The sequence below is a fragment of the Astyanax mexicanus genome, chromosome 7 (assembly GCF_023375975.1).
Source record: "Astyanax mexicanus isolate ESR-SI-001 chromosome 7, AstMex3_surface, whole genome shotgun sequence".
Lineage (NCBI taxonomy): Eukaryota > Metazoa > Chordata > Actinopteri > Characiformes > Acestrorhamphidae > Astyanax > Astyanax mexicanus.
Genome location: NC_064414.1, coordinates 36,074,393 through 36,093,567, shown reverse-complemented (window position 1 = coordinate 36,093,567; position 19,175 = coordinate 36,074,393). Strand labels below are relative to the sequence as shown.

Sequence of the window (19,175 nt, the reverse complement as noted above, 5' to 3'; positions counted from 1 at the left end):
AAATTAGGTATATTCTTATTGTTATTGTTATTCTTATTATTTATTTATTTTACATTAAGTGCATATGATTTAAATGTTGGTTTAAAAAAAAAAAAACAGGCTGTGCACAGGCCCGGGTCTTGCCCATGTGGCAGTTCAGTCGTGTGACTTTTATTTTGAAGGCTGAGGGAGCGGCAGTGTGTGGCCGGTGTTTGAGGCGACGGAGGGCAGAGTAAACAGTTCCACAGACAGGAGCTGCACCATGGAGCCCTCAGGATCAGACTCAGAAACGGATGATTACCAGCAGCCTCTGCTCCACCGGAGAGAAAATGAGGAGGAGGTGAAACGAGGTGAATATACTGCAGTTTTGATTAGCATTTAATCATTAGGTTTTAGTAGAGAGTCAGGGGAGTATGTGAGGTTCGCCCACAGCAACACAGCAGTTAGAGATGGGTAGTTCAGCTCCGGATATTAAAAATCCATCCCAGGATTTTTTCCAGCCTCGAAGGCGGCTGGCTGCAGCAGAGCCTTCCATGCAGCTGGAAGAAAATCTTGGACTGGATTTTTATTTTGTGGACCTGGACCTACGTATCTGTAACAATAACGCCAGCTGCCGAGGCCAAAATCTGAGTGTGCCTCCTTGTTTTGCTTTTTTTCTGTTGCTACCTGCTTTGTTTGTTTTTGTTTTATGTTAATTCTAATAAAAAACGATTTATTTATTTAGGTTAAGTTACTTTGTAAACCCACCAAACAAGTTGTATAGTTGGATACAAATCACATATTTTCATTCTGTCTAATACAAAAACACTATTTTCATAACTAGAAGAAAAGATAACTCTGAAACACTGTACCTATATCTGAAAGCCCGGACTAATGTTAAAGTTACACATTTTAGTATTTTCCAATAGCTAGTGTTGTTTGTTCGGTAGCTGCTGGTGTATCAGTGTTTACAGCTGTATCAGCTCTTTAAACACGGTTATATCCGCTACCTGTACGGCACACTGGGCGCGCGCTGTCACGGGACAGGAAGCGGGACTGCTGGGTTTACAGTGTACCGGGTCACGCGATGTTCAGGCGGTCCCGCAGCTCTGCAGCTTCAGCAGGATGATGATCAGAACCTTTCAGATTTAACTTTGGTACGAAAACACATCACAATATGCAGATCAGATCATTTCGGATTGTTAGGTTTTTAAAAGTGCTGTCAGGCTATTGTAAATTACATGCTTTGTGATTTAATTTATTTTAATTAATTGCATTCATCAGTATGAGATGCTGTAAATACTGTGGATCTCTAAAAACACTATACCAATGTATTAAACATTATTAAACAAAGCCAGAGGTTTCTGGATGTTGCTCTATAATAATAATAATAATAATAATAATAATAATACGTAACAGACCTGCAAATATGAAAAGAATTTCACGATATTTTGAATTAAATGTTTACTCAGTAAAGGATAAATAAAACAAAAAACATTCTTTTTAGTTTTTTTTTTAAAATAATACCGTAAAATATTTTTGTATACATCTGTTCATTTATACTATCTGTCCTGGGGTTTTTAGTTTGAAAATAAAAATGATGGATTGGCCTATCCGATAACTAGCGATGGTAATTAACTGTTTTTAGAGCTGAATTAATGGTTTCCTAATAGATGGATGGCGCTGTGCTGGTTAGATTAGTAGGTTCAGGACTTATGTGTAGATTATGGATGTAGTTCACTGCAGTCTTAAGTTGTTTGACCTCAGAACCTCGGAATGCAGTTTGCAGCTCAATGCTAACTAACAGCAAACTCAGCACTAAGGATTTGAGCGGGTTAGCTTGAAATAAAGTTTTACACTTAATTTTCTTTTTTTTGCGAATGGCCAGAAAATTGATAATTGTTACATTGACCTAGTTGGTGCTTAAAAAACATTCAGGATTATTGACGTAGTGATTACTAGGGATGCACCAAATATTCAGCAACTGGAATTATTCAATCTGGGGGAAAAAAAAAACACTTTTATTTTAAAAAAGTGACTAAATAATTTATACTGAATATTGCAGTTCTTGATGATTTGATCAAACCACAACCAGCTAAAATGTAAAAAAAAAAGTTCAGTATTCAATGAACATTTCAAAATTGTGCATGTTCTTTTTTTGATTCATTTTGCTTGGTTTTGGTTTCATGCATAAACTTTTGTTTTGGTGCAAGTTATTGCAGATGCTGAGGTCTGTAACTCAGGGTTGAGCAGATATTCTGTCTAGGAATCATGCTTGAACATTGTATGGTAATCTTTAACTGAATGACTATTGAAAATTATTTTATCCTCTAGTCACTTAGCTTTTAGCTAACCTTTGCATCTCTCTGTGTTGCACTGTCGGCTGACACTGCTGACCACAGGAGGATGGGTTCCTGTTTTTAGTCTGTTTTTTCCCTAAAGCTTTTGCTCTGAGGAGGTTTTTCTTGTCCCCTGTTTAAATACACATTTTCTCAGTTTTTGTAGAAACTTCAGGGCAGCCGTATGCCAAGATAAACATGACTATTTTGCATTGCAAAGTGTCGACTGTGCTGCAGAGATGTTGCAAGACTGAGATGGCAGTTAGTTAAGGTGTGTCTGTGGTCTCTGCTAGTCATACTGTTAGTGTACATAACCCAGAGGCACTTGCACCATGTTCCTGGGTGCTTATTATTCTTCTGCCCAGTGTTTCATTCTGTAAGGTGGTATGTATTGTAACGCATCTGATGAATCATGGATGAAATGACTCCTCTTGTTCCTACAGCTCCAGCACTCTGCTCTTCACGCTATGGCTTGGCCTTACTGTCCTGTTATGGGTTCTTTGTGGCTTATGCACTGAGGGTCAACCTCAGTGTGGCAATGGTGGACATGCTGAACAGCAGCAGCAGCAACAGTGGTGCCAATGACTCCGTCTGCCCGAGGCACAACAGTCCTGCACGGCCCAAACACAACCACACGGTAAGAATGCTATATATTATGGCTTGATTTCTCTGAGTGGGTCATTCTTATGAAATTCAGATTAGTAGGCATCCAACATAAGAAACTTCTAAAGGCACAAAACGATACATTTTCTTTTGATGATTTAAGATTTTTGTTATATTATTTGCATTTCCCAATGTTTATCATTACCAAAATGTGACATTACATCAAATATATGATTTATTTATTATTATTATTATTTTTCTTTTTTTTGCAATTTGTTTTTAGCAATTTTGAAAGAAGATTAACATTTCTGTACAGAGCTCCATAAAATTAGATAAATGCGGAAATCAATTAAAAACATAACAAAAACATGGTTGCAACTTATCTGTATTAAGTTTTAAAATATAAAAATAGTCCAGAGGTTTTTAGAACTGTGTAAAATGTCTATAAATGCTCTTGTAACCTGTAGTTTAGTTAAAAAATTTCTCCGCATATGAGTGGAAGTAGCACTCAGTAGCAGTGCTTACCATTTACATTGAGGAAGTGGAATAAATCCACCGTCAGATGAGCACAGTATAATATGCTCTTTATCATTAAATACATTACAAAACAGCATGAAAGCTGTTGGCTGGGTTCATAAAAGACGCTGTGATACTGCTGTGTGCTTTATTCCTTAATCAAAAAGGTATTGTTATAAAAACTTAATGATGAGGAGCAGAAAGGTTGTGTTGAGCAAATTTTTAACTTTTATCTAGAGAGACATGAGAGGAGTTTTTTTTTTACCTGGTAGTCATTTTTAGTGTCAGTCAATGTCTTCCCTTTCTTCAAAAACGCCTCAACACATTTCACTTCCTTGTGGATTAAAACAATGACTGAAAATTGTTGCAGAGGATGATAAAATTGGTTTGGACACATGCTTTTCTCTTGTTTATTGTATTGCTTTGACTGAACAAAGTCAAATCTTCCATGTTTGTTTACTACAATTTTTTTAAGTGTGACATGCTTTTATTATTGTTTTTTTATATTAAATTTTATATATAACATTTTTACATTTACATATTGAAAGATAGAGCAAAGAAAGATGTTTAAATTCTATGTAAACTTAAATAAAGATTAATCTCAGGAAGATATGTTTTTTGTTTCTGTACCTCAGTAACTGCGGTGATCATGTATGACCTATGTGTTACAATACGTTACATATCTCTGCACCATATTATCATTACACACTTTTAGATTGTACCGTGTCTGTACTGCAGCAGGCACTTGTCTTATATGTTTATTGTCTCATGTCTGCTGTATTTATTGTAGTGTTCTAGTTCTATGTTTCACAAGTTGGTGCACATTTGCACTTGTTGTGTCTATATTGTATTGTATAGTTTGTTGCATGTTGCACCATGGTTCCAGATAGGGGTGGTCGATATGGCTCTAAAATAATATCACAATATTTCAGGGTATTTTTGCGATAACAATATACTTGGCGATATAGGAAAAAAGAAAAATAATTAATTAATTTCAGGAATATAGTATAATAGTATAACAATCATAATCATAATGTGGCAAAATAAATAATATAGCATAAAATAATATAATGCAGCAAACAATATTGCAGAATATTTTCATGCATATAAACTGCAAACAAAAACTATAAACTAAAACAATGATACAATAAATACACTTAAAACTTCACAGTAAATAATACTGAGACTACTTTTAAGACAGAACAGCCCTATTATCACGATATGGATTTTTAATATCATGATATTTCTGTGTCACGATATATTGTATAAGATATAATATTGCCCACCCCTAGTTCCAGAGGAACGTATTTGAATGGAATGACTCTAAAAGCCACTTAACCTGACTCTTGACTTCTCGTCCTCAGGCCAGCGTGTATGACTGGGACTCGGAGACTCAGGGCTGGATCCTGGGCTCTTTCTTTTATGGCTACATCATCACTCAGATACCAGGTGGTTACCTGGCACGCAAGTATGGTGCCAAGTGGCTGCTGGGTTTTGGAATCCTGGGAACTGTGATCTTCACTCTGCTCACGCCTGTGGCTGCAGACATGGGTGCTGGCTACCTCATTGCAGTCAGGGTGTTGGAAGGCATAGGGGAGGTAAGGTTACTTCTCTAGAAGTGTGTTTATGTGAGTGTATTATTGAGTGAGTACACGGGTATTAGCTAATAATCTAATGTAGGCTAATGGGTAGTCCTCCTGTAGAGTGGTATATTTTATCATCATAATTTGCAAATAAGTACTTTTAAAATGATCATCAAATAGTTGCTATATTTGGCATATATTTATTCAGTTCCAAAATAGCAGAATGCTTAATAAATGTTGTTACATCACTACAATGTTAGTATTTTATTTCACTTGTAATGCATATGAATGATTCTCCATATGGATTCACCAAATATTTGGTTAAATAATTTATACTGAACTATATTGTATTGTTTTTACTACTGTCTGTATATAATAGAGCTGGCATGGAGCCAATAAACAGCTGGTTTAAGTTCGTTTTTAGGCTAATCTACTTTCAAATTTAATAAAATGGTGACAGTCACTTATATAGCACTTATATACTCATATCAGTTTACTACCTCTTCATAGACTGTTCCAGATCAAAGATATGAGCTTTACAGGGCTAGGAAAATAATGTTAGCTGAAGTAGGTAGCTAGCTAACTTAGCCTTAGCATTTAGTGAATGTATGACTATATTTACCTCTACAGCAGTGTAATGTTTTGTTGGTATATGTAAGTGTTCAATATACCTTTTTTATTGTAGTTTTTTTTTTATTGTAGGTTTTCTTTGTCTATAAAAAGCAAGACAAATATGTTCAAATTATTTTACTGACCTCATTTTGGATAAGTGGTGGATGATGGAGTTTATTCAATGATGAAAAAGTGCCAAAATTAATATAAACCTGTGGAAAAAATAAGTTAGGTATTCACCTGTCAAATGTTTAATGTAATTTTTTTTCTTTTTCATTTTAGTGCATTACTAATTTATGCAACTTTTTACATTGTATTTATTTGTCATTTATTTAGTAAACATTCACTTCGTTTATGAATAAGCACTGATTCAGAACAGCGGTACTTAAAGGTCAGGTGTTTTAGTAAGATTGCATTTATTAATAGACTTTAAAACGTATAAAGGTGTTTTTCATGCAAACCTGAAAAAGAAGATAAAAAAAGAAACTGTGTAAATAGGAATATACCTTTTAAAAGAATATAACAAGGAAATATGAGAATATAAAAAAAAACAGCTTGGCCTGACATTCCAGTTGACATTTTTAGGAATGACAAATTTCTAATAGTTTTTGTGGGCCAGAGATATGAAAAGTAGTACAAAAAGGAGCAAGAGAGCGGAAGAGAAATGGATAAACATTGACCCTGTTTTCAGTTAATATTGACCCGTTTTGTGGTTTGTCAGGGTGTGACGTTTCCTGCTATGCATGCTATGTGGGCATCGTGGGCCCCACCACTGGAGAGAAGTCGGCTTCTCACAATCTCTTACGCAGGTAGAACCCGAATTACAACTTTTTCACTTTTTATTTTACCTTTAAACACATTTTCTAAACAAGACTGAATTCTCTTTTAGGTGCCCAGCTTGGCACTGTGGTAGCTCTCCCCTTGTCTGGACAGATATGCTTTTATTTGGACTGGACATATGTTTTCTACATTTTTGGTATGACAATGCTTTATCTTTCTCTTCATCTCATGTGTGTTAAAAGTCAGACTGCATGAATTTGTTTTGTGTGTGTGTGTGTGTGTGTGTGCGCACGCGTGTTTTCTGATTCTGTTCAATTCTTTTTAATTTATTAATTTATTTTTTGCAGGGGCTGTTGGACTTCTATGGTTTGTCTTGTGGGCTTTTCTGGTCAGTAGCAATCCAAGCTCACATAGGCGAATATCAGACACTGAGAAGACGTACATCACATCTTCTTTAAAAAACGAGGTAGCCAAATATTTGTGTGTCAAATATTTAATTTTCATTGTTGCTCACTGGGGAGATCAAACAGTCTTGCAGTTGTGTGGTGTGATGGGTGACACTGCTACCCACCACGCCGCAGACTGGGGTACAGTTTCCTGTTTGGCAAGCACAACACAATACCAGTTAGTATCATTGGTTAACACTCAGTAAACACACTGCATGTGTTCTCTGCTATAATGTGAATTAAAAGATGTAGGATAATTAAAAAGTCGACCTAAAACTAATACACAACTATGCATTTTTTTTTCTTTCATCCATAGCTCTCCCCAACTTCTGACCACATACCATGGATGTCCATCCTAACATCTGTACCTTTATGGGCCATCGTTGTTGCACATTTCTCGTACAACTGGACATTTTACACCTTGCTCACTCTCTTGCCCACCTACATGAATGACATATTGGGCTTCAGCATTAAGCAGGTTCGTGCAAAATATTTAGAGGCTCCTTCATGTATTAGGGGAATTATAATATCTAATTCTCTAATCATCAGTGCTTATTTACTGTATTTTTTGCACTATGAGACGCACATAAAGTAGGGTGACCATATTTTCATTTGGGTAAACCAGGACACCTGATAGGCAGGTAGGCGGGGGGGGGGGGGGGAAGCGTTGTGTGTGTGTGTGCTCTTAATGTGAAACTGCACCGGGAGGGAGGGCACCACACTGAGAAGTCACGCTGCACTACTGCTCTCTGGTCCAATGAAGGTAATTTAAAAACCAGGACATTTCCTCACTTTTTGAAAAAACCCGGGACGCCCGGGACAGGACGTAAAATACAGACATGTCCCAGGAAATACGGACGTTTGGTCACCCTACATAAAGTCCTTTAATTTTCCCAAAAATCATAAGAGCACCTTATAATCTGGTGCGCCTTGTGTATGAATTGTACCAGTCTGATTGTAAGTAGCAATAAAACAAGCCTCTTTGCTGAAGTACAGCATTTTACAGGAGTTTCAATTTAGTCCTCCAGCAGTATTAGCATTAGCTGCTAACCACGCAAAGCGTATCCTGCTGCTAACCCCAGATAGCACTGCTGGAGCAGCATTAGCATAAGTCACAAACCACAGCGCTAGCTCTTTTGCTGTTTAGAGGCGAGCATATCGAACTGTAGCCTGCACATTTACCATGTTGTTAAAACAAGCACAGTGGGATGAACTGCTAGCTGATATCGCCCTGGTTTACCGGAACACTCAGGGTTCCTTAGTGTAGCGTTGTCAGATGGCATAAGCTGCTAACCGTTAACGGTTAGCCACTAATGCTGGTGCTCCAGCCTTAGTGGAAATGTGTAATTCTAGGCTTACGGTAAATAAACAGAAGCACTTTACTCACCCAAATAAACAGTTTTCAGGAGAGAAATCTGTGTATATCTACATCCAGCACTAATTTGACTTGTCTAAAAATTTATTTTTTAAGAATTACAATTTTGTTAATTTAACTTAGATGATCTTGAATTTAGAAGGAAAACATGGCGACACCCTGTTCCTACTACTAGTTACTAGTGTCGCATAAAATGCACTTTATAATTTGGTGCGCCTTATGTATGAAAACAGACCTAAAAAATAGACGTTTATTGATAGAGCGCTTTATAATCCAGTGCACCTTATAGTGTGAAAAATACAGTAGTTTGGATGGTCTTAAAGTATGTTAATGTGATCTGTGATGTTACAGAATGGGATGCTCTCTGCTCTGCCCTACTTGGGCTGCTGGTTACTGGCTATGGGAGGAGGCCAGCTGGCAGACTACCTGAGGGAGACCTGCTTCTATCGCACTGTGATCGTGCGCAAGTCCTTCACTATCATAGGTGAGGAATTATAGCCTGCACTTTTATAGGTTTTAATATTATACTAAATAATCAGGCATTTACTTGAATAGCCACCTATAATAAATTTCTGACCCTTCTTGTTAATACATTCAATTCAATTCAAATCATATACAAGAATGCAGTTCCAATGTGTGCAACATTTTAATATGTACTGCTATTAATTAAAATGATTATACTAGGTGTTCTACTAGGTATAATAGATTATGGACATAAAAATGTTTTGATATTACTGTTGCTATTGCAGTAACTGTGTAGTGAAAACTGGAGTCATTCTTGATCACAAAAATGTGTGTGTGTGTTAAGGTATGGTGGGTCCAGCTGTGTTTCTGGTGGCAGCAGGATACACTAATTGTAATTACGTCCTTGCTGTTGCTTTCCTCACCATCTCCTCATCTCTGGGAGGCTTATCAGCATCCGGGTTTAACATCAACCATCTAGACATTGCTCCATCGTAAGTTTATTGTCTCAAAACATTTCTGTATTGTGTATTGAGAAGTAATGTTTAACTACTGGACTTTTCTATTTTAACTTGTATAAATATGGGCTTAGATTTTTAACAGTACTTTATTTTTCAGATATGCTGGAATTTTGCTTGGAATCACAAACTCGTTTGCGACCGTGCCGGGCATGATTGGTCCTGTGATTGCAAGATCGCTGACCAAATCTGTAAGTCTCTTTTCCTTGCCATAGTCCTCCAAATGTCATTATCTAGCTGTGCTTATTATCTAGCTCAGACAGTCATGTGTTACCTTTGTGATGGTTTAAAATTCAACAAACTCTAAGCATGCAAGCCTGATCCTGAGAGCACCCTGTTTTTTGTTTTATCACATTAACGATCCTAATTAAATTGAATCAGGTGTGTTGGGAGAAGAAAAAGCAATAAATGTGCAGGGCAGGGTGCCTCCAGTACCAGAAATTATAAACACTGGTTTAGCAGGTTTCACTGTTAACCAGAGATGCTATAATGTGCTAAAATTAGTAAATCTTGCTAATAAACAAAAGTTTATAAGATGCAGCCTTTGGAAACTTGATGTTTGAGGTTAGTTAAATAGGATTGTGGAATGTAGGTATGCTATTTTTTTTATTTAACTCCCCAATCTGCTGCTGTTTTAATGTAGCAAAATGCTAGACAGCAGCAAAACACAGCAGATAGGGACATTCCCATATTACCATATTTTTCAAAGTACAAGGCACACTTGAAATCCTTTAATTTTCCCAAAAAATATCTTAAGTACAGCTTAAATGTGGCGTTATACAGGAGTTTCAGTTTCTCCAGCATTCCATAGCACATTATCTACCTGTAGCCTGCTGCTAACAATGGCTAGCACTGCTGGAGCAGCATTACCTGCTAATCATGTTAGCTAATATCGCCCAGGCTTACCAGAACACCCAGGGTTTCTTAGTGTAGCGCTATCGGGCAGCATTTGCCACTAACCGTGGCTAGCCTTGGTGCAAATCTAAGGTTACTGTAAATAAACAGTTTTCAGGATGGAATGTGTAGATTTTTTTTTGTTTCAATACTTTATTGGGGAAAATATAATATAATAGATTCAATTACAAAAATACAGTGTTTCCTTTTCCTTTTTTTTTTTTTTACCACATACCACACAAACAAAAATTGTGGGTAAAAAAAAAACAAATAACTTCACTTCTCTCTTTTTTTTTTAAAGAAAACAAGAAATTAAAGGACAAATTACAAAATATTGAGAAGTATACAATAAGCAGCATCCCACACCAAACACCAACTCCCCCCCACTCCACCCCCCTCTCCCCCCACTCAGCTCAGCACAACCAACCCACATAATACAGGTTATTTATGAAATGTATATATACATATAAATACATGCACATACATAAAAAAAAAAAAAAAAGAAAACAAGCACACCTTTAATTGGGTAGTACCTCTAAACTAGTGAAAAAGGAAATGAAGGACTGCCATTTATGAAAAAAATTGTTCTTGCATCCTCTCAATGTGTATTTAATTTTCTCAAGTTTTAGAAAAAACATGAGATCCTTGAGCCATTGGGAAATAGAAGGATATTTTACAGATTTCCAATGCAACAATAAGGAACGTCTTGCTAACAAGGAAGTGAAAGCTATAATGTCCACTTGTGTAGAGTTAAGTGTAAGTGAAGGGTCAGGAATCCCAAATATAGCAATCAGAGGGCAAGGTTGGAGAGTTACCCCAAGAACGGTAGACATAATAGTGAAATAACCCTCCCAGAAAGCTTTTAGATCTGGACAGAGAAAAAACATGTGGCTTAGGTGACAAGGGGAGCCATGGCATTTATCACATTTGTCTTCCACTTCTGAATACAATTTAGATAGCCTGGACTTAGAAAAATGCACCCTGTATAAGACCTTAAATTGAATAAGTCCAAGACGAGCACAGGATGTTATAGATCTTATGCTCTCTATGGCCTGTTCCCAGAACTCCTCGTGTATTTGTATTCCCAATTCCCTTTCCCATGTACACCTAAGTTTATCATTTGAGTCGTTACCAAATGCCAAGATAGTGTCATACAACATTGAAATAATTCCTTTATTATCAGGAACAAAGGAAAGCATTGTTTCCCACCTTTGTTCTGCAGGCAAATTGGGGAAATTAGAAAAACTCTTAGCCACAAAATTTCGAGTTTGAAAATAGCGAAACAGATGAGTAACAGGGAGGCCATAGCGAGATGATAAATTAGCAAAACTATCAAAAACACAGTCTACATATAAATGTTTAAATTGTGTAATGCCCTTTTCATGCCACACTAAAAATGTTGAGTCGGAGAGTGATGGTGGAAACAAATGATTGTTACTTAAAGGACCCAATGGAGATACAGCTACAAATTTGAAGTGCCGTCTAAATTGATACCAAATTTTGAGTGTGTTGAGAACCACTTGGTTATCCGTATATAGAGAGGGTTTTGTAGGCAAAGAGGTATAAAGTAGAGCAGAAGCAGAAGATCCTCTCAAAGATGATAGCTCAAATTTGCACCAGGAAGATCCAGGAGATTTTAACCAATAACAAAGTTTATGTATGTGGGCAGCCCAATAATAATTTAAAAAATTAGGTAATGCAAGTCCTCCACTAAGTCTACATCTCTGCAATAATTTTTTGCGAACCCTAGGTGGTCTCCCATCCCAAATAAAAGAGCAAACTATCTTATCTAGTGAATCAAAAAAATGTTTCGGCAGAAAAAGAGGAATTGACTGAAATAAAAATAGAAATTTTGGTAGAATATTCATTTTAACAACATTGATCTTACCGATTAATGATAAGGGAAGGTTACCCCATCTTTGAATATCAGCTGTAACCTTTGAAATAAGGGGAGTGAAATTAGCAGATGCAAGGCTAGACAAAGAACGAGTCACGTTAATACCTAGGTATTTAAAACCAGATGGACTAAACTGAAAGGGTAAATCTGCCTGTTGAAGATGACATGCTGAAATGTTAATGGGAAAACATTCACTTTTCCCCAAATTTTGTTTGTAACCTGAAAAAGTGCTGAAGTTCTCCAGAATACTTAAAACAGCAGGGATGGAAACTGTAGGATCAGTTATATACAGCAGCAAATCGTCTGCATACAGCGATAATTTATATTCAACACCATTACGAATGATTCCTTTGAATAAAGAGGAAGATCTTAATGTTATAGACAGAGGCTCAATTGCGATGGCAAAAAGCAAAGGTGATAAAGGGCAACCCTGGCGACATCCACGTCCAAGGGTAAAATAATCTGAATAAATGTCATTAGTGTGGACACTGGCCTTAGGGGATGAATAAAGGAGGCGAATCCAAGAAATAAATTTATCACCAAATCCGAATTTCTGTAAGACTGCAAACAAGTACTCCCACTCAACCCTGTCGAATGCCTTTTCAGCGTCTAAAGAAATCACAAGTTCAGGAAGTTCCGTTTGATGTTTTGAGTAAATTATATTAAAAAGTGTACGGGTATTAAAAAATAGTTGACGACCCTTTATAAAACCATTTTGCTCTTCGGATATAATATGAGGAAGCACATCCTCTAAACGGGATGCAATTACTTTAGCCAACACCTTTACATCAACATTAAGCAGCGAAAGCGGTCTATAGGAGCCACAGGAGGTTGGATCTTTGTCCTTTTTGAGAAGAAGTGCGATAGTAGCTTGTGTCATGGTTTGTGGTAGTGAACCGCTTTCTAAGGATTCATTGAATACAGATAAAAGAAGTGGAGCCAATTTACCTATAAACTTTTTGAAAAATTCAATCGGAAACCCGTCAGGGCCTGGAGTTTTATTGGATTGCATAGCTTTAATTGCATTTGATACTTCTTCAAGGGTGAGTGGGGAGTCCAGCTGCATAGCAGTACTAGTACTAATGACAGGATTTGCAAGGTTCTCAAGAAAATTGTTCATTTTAGTGACGTCTGTAGGAAATTCAGATTTGTATAATTTAGAGTAGAAAGACTTAAAAATAGAATTGATTTCCAAAGGATCTGTAGTAATAATGTCATGAGTATTTGTAATACTGGGTATCAAACGGGAAGCAGCTTGTCGTCTTAACTGATGTGCCAGTAAACGACTAGCCTTGTCACCATGTTCATAATATGTTCCACGGCTCCGTAGTATTAAACTCTCTGCATCTTTTGTTGACATGAGATCGAATTCTGCTTGCAAATCAAGACGGCGTTTAAGCAATTCTGGAGAAGGGTTCAGTGCATATCTCTGATCAAGGCTACTAATCTCTATTGTGAGTTCATTTAGCCTGCTATTAATCATTTTGCTAGAAAAAGCCGAATAAGAAATAATTTGACCTCTCAGGTAGCATTTAAGTGTCTCCCAAAGTAATGAATAAGAAGAGGAATCATTTTGATTAAAGAACAAAAAATCGTCAATAGAATTAGAAATGATTTTGCAAAATTCTTTGTCTGCCAAAAGAAGTGGGTTAAATCTCCAAAGTGGAGGGCTACTTTTGTGGGTGGAAAATTTAATATCCAATAGTAAAGGTGAATGATCGGATATTACGATGCCTAAATAATCGGAAGAAATTACAAAAGAATTAAGTGCACTATCAATAAAAAAGTAGTCAATCCTAGAATATGAACAGTGCACCTGGGAAAAGAAAGAAAATTTTTTGACAGAAGGATTACGATATCTCCATGGATCAACAAGACCATTTTGATTCATGAAATCAGCGAATGTTGTAGACATAGCAGATTGAGTTAAATTACGAGGATTAGACCGATCCAAACTTGGGTCGAAAACACAATTTAGATCCCCTCCGAGAATCAGCAAATGAGTGTTCAAAAAGGGAATGTTACTCAGCAATCTGTTAGCAAATTCAACATCATCAAAATTTGGGGCATAAACATTCACCAAAACAACTTTTTCTCGCATCAGAGTACCAGCAACTATTAGAAATCTGCCATTCCTATCAGAAATAACATTGGTACATGAGAACTGAACTTTTTTGTTGATTAGAATGGCGACTCCTCTAGCTTTTGAATTAAAATTTGAGTGAAAGATTTGACCCACCCAAGAGCAATTTAACCTACTGTGATCTTTATTTCGAAGGTGGGTCTCCTGTAAAAATACTAAATCAGAATTTAAGCGTTTCAAGTGTGCAAATACCCTAGACCTCTTAACAGGATTACCCATTCCTCTGATATTCCAGCTAATGAATCTGAGAGGTGTGCTTGTCCCAGCAGTGTTGGGATCTATTTTACCATTAACCATTTATTTACATGCAACAAAAAATGCAAATGGTTATAAAGAGCTGAAGCAGGATACCCTCCCCACAAAGTACCCCCAAACACAAATACACCAGAAGTCCCCATATAACCCCTGAACAAAGGAGACAGTGTTCCCCCACAATAACTCAAAGTTGTCAACTGTAATGCTGAACAACCCGGAGAGTACGTGAAGCAACGCTGGAGAGAAAACGAGAACGAAGAAAAACGAAGAGAATAAAAAAAAAGAAAAACTCCCGCCGATTGAAACACCATTCAACAATATGCGCAAAATAAATGCGTTCCACTCGCAATACAAATGATTGTTTTAACTTTCGATGAACATTCCAACAGACAACAAAGGTGACCGCCTAAATCAAACGTTGACAAAAAATCAGATGAATATAGTAGGACACAAATGAACAAATCACAGCTGGCCTTAAGTCTGGTGCTTATGGCTGCAGAAAGTATTAAGTAAAGTAGAGCTGATCTGAAGCACACAAACTACAAAATATGATATGGTCTTATTACATCAATGTAGTATCTAGTAGACGGAATGAAATTACCTGCTATGCACCAACAATAAATAATAATAATAATAATAATAATAATAATAATAATAATAGCCTAATTAGTGCAGCAAGCCAAAAGACCACTTAACAGCATAGGTGAATATATTTAACGTTAAACTATATAACCGTCATGCGATAACAGGCCACAAATCTGAAGAAAAAAAAAAAAAATACAAATTCACCCAGGAATCAGGGTCTTGACGTAGTCGCTGGCCTCCGCCGCTGAAACAAAGTCCTTCTCAACACCGTTGTATGTGATGCGAAGGCGCGCTGGATGAATCAGACCATACCGAGCACCAACAATACCGCGGAGTTGGCGCCTGACCTCATTGAATGCAGCCCGAGCCCGAGCTATCTTAGCAGTGTGGTCAGGAAAGACTGAGATGGCCATGTCCCTGATTTTTATCTGTCGGAGCTCTCTAGCGCGGCGTAAAATGTCAACACAATCACCATAATAATGAAATCTGCAGACAATGGCGCGTGGACGATCGCCGGGGTTGGGTTTGGGTTGGAGAGTCCGGTGTGACCGGTCCAAAAGCGGCTCCTTAACCAGACCGAACGCTTCCTTCAGTAAGGCGGCTACAGCAGCAGTGGTGCAGGTGTCAGGACCCTCGGGTACTCCCACTATCCTAACGTTATTACGCCGGGATCTGGACTCCAGGTCCTCACATTTATTTTCCAGCTTGGCTACGGTAGCTGTGAGGCACTCGATTGTGGTTTTCATCTCGGTGATATCGTCGGAACACTCGGTAAGTGCATGCTCAATCTCTACGACCGTACCTTTTAGCTTGGACAAGGTAGCATCAGTAGCAGCCTTATCGTTCGCCAGCTGAGACCTCACCGCTTGCAGGTCGAGCTTGATAGTAGAGAGAGCTTCCCCGAGAGTGTCTTGAAGTTCCTTTTTGAAGATATCAGCGATATCTTTCCTTAGCGAGGCCAGCAGGTCGAGCTTGAGAGCGGTGATGTCAGGGCTAGCGCGCGGCGAGACCGCCTCTGCAGGAGCCAGCGGTTCACTCGAGGACGTGGTCGCGGTGTTTGGACCAGGCCGCAGTTGTGTCTGAATAGTATTGCGAGTTTTAGAGTTCTTTCCAGACATTTTACGCAGTCCAGAGTTAGACTATGCAACACTTGTACTGTGAAGTAAGGTAGGACTAAATATATAACCAAAAAAAGCGCAGAAAAATAACATTTAAATCAAATCGGCAGGAGCTTTAAAACTCACGTCCTACTCCATCAATGCTCAGCAGCGCCCCCCCGAATGTGTAGATTTAAATCCAGTATTTATTTCACTTTAAAAATGTTTTTTTTTTTTAAGAATTACTTGTTTACTCAGCTTAGCTTTACAGGTCTCACCACCCAGCGTTGACTGCGGCGACACCCTTGTTCCTTACTAGTGTCGCATAATGTGCCTTATTATCCAGTGTGCCTTATGTATAATAATAGACCAAAAAATAGACATTTATTGATAGTACGCCATATAGTGCGAAAAATACGGTACTAGATTGACCTCCATATTTTTAAAGAACACAGTTCTACTGATCCATAGCTCAATTCTGGAAGACTTCATACCCTTCTAGCCCACAAATGAAGTCACTGAATAGACATATTGCCAATAGACTAGGACTCTGTGGAACAGATAAACATGAACCTATTGTCATTATGCCTCTTCCCAGATGGGGGCTAGAGGGGTATAAAGCCTTGCAGAATTGAGCTATGGATTATAGATACTTTGTTCTCTGAAATTATGGTGGTCCATCCAGTAATTTTAGGATGAGTTGGATGTGGTGGGACATTGACCATCAAACACTGTGACCTCAAAACCACTCTTGTTGCTGAATGAATCAAATCATGGGTCAAGGCCATGTTCCAAAATCTAGTAGAAATCTTTCCCAGACAGTAGAGACAGTTACTCCAACAAAAGCAGGATAAACTCAGCAGCTTAAACAAGATCAGATATAAAAAAAGCATTCAACTGATTTGCTGTAAAATAATAAATACTGTCTTTTGTACAGTTGTAGTTTAGGTTGTGTAATGTTCTATGTCTTCTATTTTTTTTTAGAACACAATTGCAGAGTGGCAGACAGTTTTCTACATTTCAGCTGGGATCAATCTGTTTGGTGCAGTCTTTTACACAGTGTTTGGAAAAGGTACTGTACAGCCCTGGGCAGTCAACAGAGTGCACATACAATGAAAAACTTTTCAATAAAGTAAAGGGACACAGACTAACAGCATCGGTGGAAAAGTGAAGACAATTCTGTATGAGGACTCCAGCACTACTGATGAAATGTCAGTAAACCTCTACTGTTTTTGACTTTGACTTTTAAATCATTTAAAGTCAGAATACTAACCAGCTATCAAGCTTAGCCGCCTTAAAAAATATCAATGGATTAAAGTGAGAATATTAAGGTATTCCAGAGAATACCATACATATATACAAATGCTCACCCTTGATTTACCCCTCTGAGGACATGAAGTCACTGTGCTGCAGGCAAGCTGGAGTCACTAATGTTTCTCAGGAAAAGGGAAGTGAGATTTCTCCATGACTCTTGGGGGGGAAAAAAAAGTTATTTTATTCACTAAATGGTAATTCATGCACACGTAAAGAACATTCCTCTGTTAAATGATTTAATGACTGATTAAAATGATCTAAATATGATTGATAGAAAGCAAAGTAATGAGTCATTCCTTTTTTACCTCCTCATTTCTTTGACTTTGGTAACATTACAGCCATTCTGTTATAAAATGTAGCAAAGTGTATTGTCACATTTAAAACTTTTCTCTTCTGGGACTTCTTGTAAAGAATACACTGGGATACATGTCATAAGATGATTGTTATTCACTTGTATTTAAACTAAGATGAAATAAGGGCCTTATTGTTCTTTTTTTCTTTTCTTTGTGCCTTAAACTCATATTGTATCCCCTCTTAATTTTTATGGTCTAGATAATACAGGAAAACATGTAGTAGAATATAAAAAGCTGCTTTATGTGTACAACTGTTTACATTTTGTTATTTGTTACTATAATGCGGGTTCATTCTTTTTGTTTATGATTTACATTATTTTTGTATTTTTATCTCTACAGTACATTGTTCTTTAATTTGTATAAATGAAAACTCAGGAATATGTAAGGTGAGATTTTGCAGTGAAACAAAATCTAAGCCATATGTCCAAATTAAGCAGTCTAATCTACTGCCTGTTCCCCCTCTTGATCCTGAAAATGATTAGTCACAGAAATTAAAAGGAATTCAATGATCATGCACAATGTGTTTTCATTTGTTCAACCTTGCGCTGTAATAGAAAGCATTAATTATATATAGATTCATCTTTGTGTCTCTGTGGCTATAAATCAGAAACTCACTGACAAGCACCCCAAGTTAGGGCCCTTGGCACTTAGTTAAGTCTCAGACCACACCTGTAACCATCATATATCTGTCTGTTAGACACTTTTCTTAAGACTGTACTATATAAAGACTTTTGGGTAGTGTACCTCCTGGTGAGAGACTTCTGATAATGCACTCAAAACATTTTTACAAACTGCTTGCCATTAATGCTGCATTATACCCAGCCACTGTTGATCCACAACCAACAAGTGTGCATGATTACAGGCCCAGCTGCAACATCAGTTTGCAACCGTACCTGCTTCACACATGCCAACAATGTATACATATCATCACAGTCTTTACTTGGGGTGTGCCGTATTGTATCATGCATAATTTTAATTAACAATAAGAGAAATAAACGCTTAAAATAGATCACTCTGTGTGTAAAACGCCTATATAATATACAGCTCTGGAAAAAATAAAGAGACCATTCAGTTTCTGAATCAGTTTCTCAGATTTTGCTATTGATAAATGTGTAAAATTAGCATAATTTAAATTTTAAAACGTTGTCGTTTAGAGCATTTATTTGCAGAAAATGAGAAATGGCTGAAATAACAAAAAAATATGCAGAGCTTTCAGACTTCAAATAATGCAAAGAAAACAAGTTCATATTCATTAAGTTTAAAAAGTTTAGAAATCAATATTTGGTGGAATAACCCTGGTTTTAATCACAGTTGTTATGCATCTTGACATGTTCTCCTCCACCAGTCTTACACACTGCTTTTGGATAACTTTATGCCACTCCTGGTGAAGCAGTTTAGTGGTTAAGCAGTTTAGCTTGGTTTGATGGTTTGTGATCATCCATTCC

General features: G+C 37.3%; 2 protein-coding genes across 3 annotated transcripts in view; both read left to right on the top strand.

The window, feature by feature from the left end:
• Nucleotides 1-19,175, top strand: part of eef1a1a (eukaryotic translation elongation factor 1 alpha 1a) — a 48,730-nt gene that overhangs the window by 23,826 nt on the left and 5,729 nt on the right. The gene's annotated exons all lie outside the window — the stretch shown is intronic.
• slc17a5 (solute carrier family 17 member 5) lies at nt 178-18,249 on the top strand. Of its 2 annotated transcripts, none has more exons than XM_007252223.4 (11): nt 178-329; nt 2,741-2,934; nt 4,781-5,014; nt 6,333-6,420; nt 6,501-6,587; nt 6,739-6,857; nt 7,154-7,315; nt 8,564-8,696; nt 9,021-9,168; nt 9,293-9,383; nt 17,048-18,249. In XM_007252223.4, the coding sequence occupies exons 1-11, from the start codon at nt 242-244 to the stop codon at nt 17,177-17,179; spliced, it is 1,476 nt and encodes a 491-aa protein (XP_007252285.3). In that variant the 5' UTR covers nt 178-241; the 3' UTR covers nt 17,180-18,249. The 2 variants fall into 2 exon arrangements, with proteins under 2 accessions (XP_007252285.3, XP_049336964.1); XM_049481007.1 differs by lacking the exon at nt 178-329 and adding an exon at nt 1,095-1,115.

Excerpts from the sequence above, each read along its gene's own strand:
- slc17a5 (XM_007252223.4), top strand. The coding sequence starts at position 242 with ATGGAGCCCTCAGGATCAGACTCAGAAACGGATGATTACCAGCAGCCT. Across the intron at positions 6,588-6,738 it reads ATATGTTTTCTACATTTTTG|GGGCTGTTGGACTTCTATGG; the intron begins GTATGACAATGC and ends TATTTTTTGCAG. Across the intron at positions 7,316-8,563 it reads TGGGCTTCAGCATTAAGCAG|AATGGGATGCTCTCTGCTCT; the intron begins GTTCGTGCAAAA and ends GTGATGTTACAG.